We start from the raw sequence: 6534 nt of genomic DNA, 5'->3' as shown, positions 1-6534 counted from the left end.
TGAGATGTTTTGCAAGTGCAGTTTGAATTGAATCCCAAATTCTTGCTATTAGGGCCACCTTTCTATGTTAAATATGTATAACGACTGAATATAGTCAATTGTACTTAATTAGAACACGAAATAGTATTAGATATATCAGACATATTTAAAAAATAAATTTTAGTGGAAGAAAATTTCAAACTTGATATAGTTAGAACTAATATTTGTCCCAGAATGTGTAATGTGCTAGATGGAATATTATATATTTTAATGTTACATTTCAACGTTAGAGGAACGATGGGGCGCATTGTATGACAAATTGTTGAGAGAGAGAGAGATCGATTGTATTGATCAGACGGGGACTCAGAAACTTAAACCTTTCATTCCCTGCTTTCCCTCCCCCGTTCCCTTTTTAATTCTGTACCCTAAACAACTAATTTAAAGAATTATTTATTTAAAAAAAAGAAAAAAGAAATATTGTCGAAGGCTTTCACGGTCAGAGTTCATTGGTTCTTGCAGGTTATCCAAGACCACGGTTGCACAGCCCGGATAACCTACAAGAACCGAAGAAAGAAATATTCGCGAGCCGCTCTTGGCCGGGGAGGGCGGGGTATTAAATAAAATAAGAAGCGAAAGAATGACAGCGCAGGAGTCCCGCGGGTCTGAGCCGCATTTCGGAACGGCGTCCCCCACTCACCCCCCCACCCCCCTTTTGTGTCCGGTCTGGTCCCAAAGCAAATGCTCTTTTTTGGGGGGGGGTGCTCTTGCTCCCCGCCCTCCGGCACAAAGCAGGAGGCGCGCCGGGCCAGCCACAGCGCGCTTGTTGGTGGATGGATGGATGGGTGGATGGATGGGTGGGTGGGTGGATGGGTGGGGGGGGGGCAAGCAGGCTGCCTCTCCGCCCCCCCCCGGCCCACCTGCGCCGCTGCCCTCCCCCTCATGCATATGAATGGCAACGCATGCGCCGCTCCTCCCCCCGTGGCGCTGGGCTGGCCGGCGGCGGCGGCAGTCGGTGCAGCCGTGCGGTGCGGTGCGGGCGAGGTGGCGCGGCCGTCCGTCCGTCCGTCCCGTCGCATCCCTGCTGCTGCTGCCGTGCGGGGCTTTGTGCGCGGCTCGCCTGCTTTGCCCTGCGGCGGGGGTCGCCTGGGTCTCCGGGGGGGGGTCGGGGGGAGGGGGCGGCGGAGCAGCCAAGGAGCCGGAGAGCAAAGGAAGAAGGGGGGGGGGTCGGCGGAGGCGCATAAAAGGCGTCCTCCCGGGCGGCTCCGCCATCCACTCGCGGCGCAACAGCCGGCCGGACAGCAGCAGCAGCCGCCGGGTCCGCGGAGCGCGTGGGAGCGGAGCGGAGCGAGCCCCTGGCGCCGGGGGGTCCGGAGGCATGCCCCCGCCACGCCGCCCGCCGCCGCCGGAGCTCGCCCTCGCCCTCCTGCTGGCGCTGCTCGGGCTCAGGAGCCAGGTACGTCGCCCTCCGACCACCCACCCACCCACCCACCCACCCCGGGCTTTGCGGGGCCGGCGTCCGGGATGCTGCCGCGCGCCCCCTCCCCTCCGCAGCGCCCTTTCCCAGGCGGGCTGCCCCACCCAAGACTTGCCCCCTAACCGCTGGGAGGCCGCCAACTCCCCCTCCCCACCACCAGCACCACCAGCACCACGGTTGGCTTTTGGGAAAGAAACGTTTCTGGCTGGGGGCTCTGGGGGGGGGGGGACGGCTTGCAGGATTTGGGGATGGGAGGCACGCTCGCGTTCCCAGGTGCAGTGCTGCCGCTGGCTCCTCGGGCCGGCTCCCTTGTGGCTGCTGCTGGCTCGCGTGCTGACGCTGTGCTCCTTTCCTTTTTGGGGGGTGGGGGGCGCCGCCTCCCCGCAGGTGACCCTCGCCTCGGGCCAGTTCGAGTTCGAGCTCGTGTCCATGCAGAACGTGCACGGGGAGCTGCAGAGCGGCCACTGCTGCGACGGGGCGCGCAGCCCGGCCGACCGGCGCTGCAGCCGCGACGAGTGCGACACGTACTTCAAGGTGTGCCTGAAGGAGTACCAGTCCCGCGTCTCGGCCGGGGGCCCCTGCAGCTTTGGCGCCGGATCGACCCCCGTCGTCGGGGGGAATACCTTCAGCTTGAAACACACCCGGAATAAGGACCGCAGCCGGATCGTCCTGCCCTTCAGCTTTGCCTGGCCGGTGAGTCCCGAGCCAGGTGCCGCCGGTGGGCCAGGGAGTGAGTGGGGGGGGGGGTTTGCTTCGGGGGTCCGCGCAGGGGAGCCGTGGCGGAGTGCTGGGCTTGCTTTCGTGTCAGCTTCCCAGGTTGGAGGGCGGGCTGGCGCCATCCCCCAGCCTCGGGTGACTTTGCGGGAGCTGCTTTTGCAGGTGAGAAAAAGTCCTGCGAGTGAAAAGGTGGTCAGTTGGTTTGTTCGGGAATCGCAGCTGAAATGGTTCGGGGTGTTTGTGTGTGTTGCTCTTGGAAGGCGTAGGTAAGCCCCTTGAGAATTAAAAGGGCACAAGTTCATGCTGTTTATTTTATTTTCCCCCCTTCCCAATTAGTTCCCAGGCCCGGGGAAGGGGAGGGGCAGCGTGGCTGAGATTCCCTGGGTGAGCTGTTGCTCACCAGAAAAGGGAATGCTTTGGGCACCTCTGTGCCCCCGAGGGGAGCCAGTGGCTGCCTGCAGAAAGCTCCTCAAGGCGCTTCTCAGGCGCTGGAAGCTTAAATAAAGAGATCAGATGCTGAACTATCTCTCTCCCCCCACTGTTAATATTCCACCAGATGTGGACTGTTAACACAGCCACATCTACTGCTGTGTGCTGGGAAGAGGTGAGGCCCCCCGGATTGTGGCCCCTGCACACCAGCCGGGCTAGCAATGGATAGACCTGAAAGTTTGCATTTTTGACAGTGTTGAGTATAAGGTGGTGGTGGGGAAGGCGGGGAGGTCTGCTCCAAGATGATCTTCAGACAGATCTTGCATGCACAAGTGCAGAGAACACTTTATGTGGAATAGTGCTGCTGACTTTCTTGGAGATCCTGCATGCGCAAATGCCTGGGTGCAGCATGTGCCCGGCTGCCTGTGGCGATCGTACCTGAGGCTGCTGCACCCAGGCATTTGGATCCCACCAGCTGGGTGCTGCTGCCTCCGGTTACTCCCCAGAGGTGCTGGTTCTGGTGGCTGGAAGGGACCCTCGGTTAGCTTTGGAGAATGGGGGGTGAGATTTCGCAGCCCTTGCCGAGAAGGAGAGGCGTCCTCCCATTCTCCCCACCACCACGTGCTCACACACCATTTGTTTGTTGGGAAAGATGCTGTTGTGTGCACATTAGCTCAGGACCACAAGATTTCATTTTCTTGTTGGCTCTTTTTTCCTGGCGAGAGACCGCAGAGGAGTTGGTGGGAGGGGTCTTGGAATCCCTCCCCGCCCCACCCATGGCTTTCTCATGGTTCCCAGCCCGTCCATGTGCTCTGCTGCCGCCTCCTGTCTGCCCGTGTAGCAAATATCGGCTTGTAATCCTTTGGGTTTATTTCCCTCCCTTCCTTTCTGTCTTTTTTTTTTTTTACGGGTGAAACCGAGGGCACATATTTAAAGAGGCAGCATTGCGAAGTATAATCGCAGAGTTCACAATTGTGCTCCCTGTTTGGAGCCGTGAGCCTCATGATCAGGTTTTGCTTGAAACCAGATAGAAACTGTTATCAAATATGCCATCAAAGGGATTTTCAAAAAGTTTCCTTTAAAGAAAAGGGGGGGGGCAGCATTTGAAGTGCTGCTGGGGGGGGCTGTCACCTTCCTGTTAGGGCTTTTGATTATTTGTGTGTGGGGCAGGCTCACCTGGGGGCACATTGAGGCCTCTGTGCTCCTCATGTGTGTTAAATGTGAGTGATTTCTCTTGCAGTGGCTCCTACCAATGTCGTGTGCTTTTGTGAACAGCAAAAAGCAATTGAGCTCTTTTATCCCTCAGTAACTTGGAACAGGGTTGCAAATTTGGTGTACCTGTGCTTAGGAGAAAGCTGCATGGTAGAGGGGGCTTCCTTGGAAGTAAACCTGCGGAAGGATTAGGCTGTATGAGCCTGTTTGCTGAGCTTCTCTTTGCCTTTTTTGTGGGAAGGCCCTTCTGGGAAAGGCTATGGCTCAGTGGTAGAGCATCTGCTTGGCATGCAGAAGGTCCCAGATTGAACCCGGGACCTTCTGCATGCCAAGCAGATGCTCTACCACTGAGCCACAGCCCCTCCCTCCACAGCGTGCCGAGACTGTGAGTGTCCCGGGACTGGAGAGCCAGAAAAGTGCCTCTTCTACAGCCATTCGGCATCTTCTCTTTCTCTCCAAAGGAGCAGTTGCTTCCGCTGTTTGGCTGCTACTGCCCTAGAATTAAATCTCCTACCAGACACATCTTCCAAATAGCTTCGCCTTCCTTTTGGTGGAGGATGCCCATCCCTTGCTATCCTCCGTTCTTGCTTGGCAGCAAACCAGCGTGGTCAAAGTTACTTGTACTGCTTCCAAATCCCCCACCCAGCTGGCTTTTAGAACGGGCCTGAGCCTTTTCTCTTTCCCTCCGAGTGCTTCCACGTGCGCTCTGCCAACCATAATTTTTAGCAGGGATGTGTAAACACTCCCCTCGCTGTAAGAGCTGCTGCCTCTGCCTCCCATGTCCTAAACTTTCTGCGGCGATTCCAAATGGATTAACTTTTTTTTCTTTGTAAAGAAAGTAGACTCGGATTGAAGTTTTGCTTTAATAACTTTGCCGGGCCTGGGTTTTGATGTGAGCCCCGGTGAGTAATGCCCGTGATGGAGATGGAGGTTGTAAATTTCCTTGAAGAGATAGGAGCTTTGAATCTGTTGCTAGGAAACAGGGCAGCGAACCAGCGTGAACGGGAAGAAAGGAGCCATCCCGAAGTCTGCACCTGCCCCAACGGCCGGAATAATGATGATGATAATAATACAGGGGAAACACAAATGCATTTGCATATTGGAAAAGCGTGGCCAGCGTGTGAGCCTTTGTGCATTCTTTTCTGCAACGTGCAGCCCCGTACAGAGGCTTCCTCTTTAACTAAAGGAATCCACTGCGTTGGGGTCTGTTCCTATATACCGGTGGCATGCCCCTGTTCCCTGCTGCTAAGCGAAGGGACTGATCTTGGATCTGTTTTGATTCCTTTAGCTGCTTTCCTGTGTGTGTGTGTGCATGCGTGTGACTTGCCTCAGCCGTCTTAAGTCCGCCTTCCTATAATTCCTAATTGGTGGTGAGCATTGGATGCTTTTCTTATGCGCACGATGCTTTCCGGGCACACTGGTAAGCTGTGAAAGTGATTTTTGCCCCTCACCTCCAATATTTGGCTTGAGATGCAGTGACTTCTTTTTTTGCCTTGCCTACTAAGGGCAGAAAGGTGGGATGCAAAGTTTGTAAATAAAAAGATTAAAAAATGAATTGCTGAGCATCTGAGGAGGTGCTGAAATACCTCCACTGTTCTGCAAACTGCAAAAAAATCATGTTGAGGGTTTACTTAGCCTGGGAAAGCAGGAGAATATACCTCTCTTTTAACTAACCCTATTTCAGTTTGGGAAGATTTGCAGAAGAGGGTCGCTGATCAGGCTTTTCCCTCATGGTCTGCTGTTGAGGAAACCCCAAATCTTGCTGAGTTATGCTAGACGTTTCTTTGGAGATGGGCCTTTCCAAAAGCCTTTTGTCTGATCTATCAAAAGGTCTCTGACCTGAGGGGGAGAGACCCCCCCATCAGATTATCATTTGAGCCTGTCCGCTGCTCTCCTCCATTCAGAATTCCCAAGACTGGTCATTCAGCTTAAAGCAACTTGGGAAAGGGAAATTTGTGGGCGCCTGTTTGGAATTAACGGCGTTGGGAAATCTGCATCCAGAAAGAAAGAAAGAAAGAAAGAAAGAAAGAAAGAAAGAAAGAAAGAAAGAAAGAAAGAAAGAAAGAAAGAAAGAAAGAAAGAAAGAAAGAAAGAAAGAAAGAAAGAAAGAAAAAAAGAAAGAAAAAGAAAGAAAAAGAAAGAAAAAGAAAGAGGCATCATGGGAAAGAATTGTGTGGAATGTGAAAATACTAATGGTATTTTTAATGAGACAGAGTCTACGGTGGAGCAGATAATTGTTTATGTTAAGTGTTGACACGTAACCAACTCTCCTGGTGCTAAATTTCAGTTCATGGGGAGAGCCTTGTAATCCCGAGTCGAGAGCATCTGTTTTAATCTGGCCGTGATAATATTTCTACCCTCATTATCCATTAGCTTGTTGGAATACGCAGCAGGTCTTTCAATGGGTACGGCTTTTCCTTCCTCCCCCCACAAATTCTTGTTATAGATTGATTCTGCACAGAGTTAAGCACATCTGAAATTCATGGGAATCGAAGGGCTGAGTCCCCCTTAACTCTACGTAAGGCTGGGCTAGGAAGTTGGAGTCCATCCAACACTTGCCGTCCAATGGCTCCTTGGAGAAAATTTCAGCGTGACGGACTTCTGAGTGAACGCGCTGTGGGATCACTCTGGAAAGCCGTCCGTCTCAGGCTTTTGTTCTCAAGTTGACTTGGGGATTTAATGGTCCTACTCTGAAGTAACAACCAAAAAAGTGCTCTTGTGTG

The 6534-nt window shown here is 53.4% G+C and overlaps 2 protein-coding genes across 2 annotated transcripts in view; both read left to right on the top strand.

Moving 5' to 3' along the window:
* Window positions 1–924: 924 nt before the first annotated feature.
* Window positions 925–1575, top strand: LOC130483884 (proline-rich protein 2-like). The gene has a single exon (XM_056856792.1). It carries the CDS (start codon window positions 925–927, stop codon window positions 1573–1575), a length of 651 nt encoding a protein of 216 aa, XP_056712770.1.
* Window positions 1576–1843: 268 nt separating this feature from the next.
* JAG1 (jagged canonical Notch ligand 1) overlaps window positions 1844–6534 on the top strand; it is a 56920-nt gene continuing 52229 nt past the window's right edge. Inside the window, exon 1 of the mRNA XM_056856391.1 lies at window positions 1844–2146. Within this exon, the coding sequence (XP_056712369.1) occupies window positions 1883–2146 (264 nt within the window). The 5' untranslated portion in view covers window positions 1844–1882. The remainder of the gene's footprint in view (window positions 2147–6534) is intronic.

This window comes from Euleptes europaea, chromosome 10, assembly GCF_029931775.1.
Source record: "Euleptes europaea isolate rEulEur1 chromosome 10, rEulEur1.hap1, whole genome shotgun sequence".
Classification (NCBI taxonomy): Eukaryota; Metazoa; Chordata; class Lepidosauria; order Squamata; family Sphaerodactylidae; genus Euleptes; species Euleptes europaea.
Note: the sequence above shows the minus strand (reverse complement) of the source record. Positions and strands in the feature narration are given on the sequence as shown.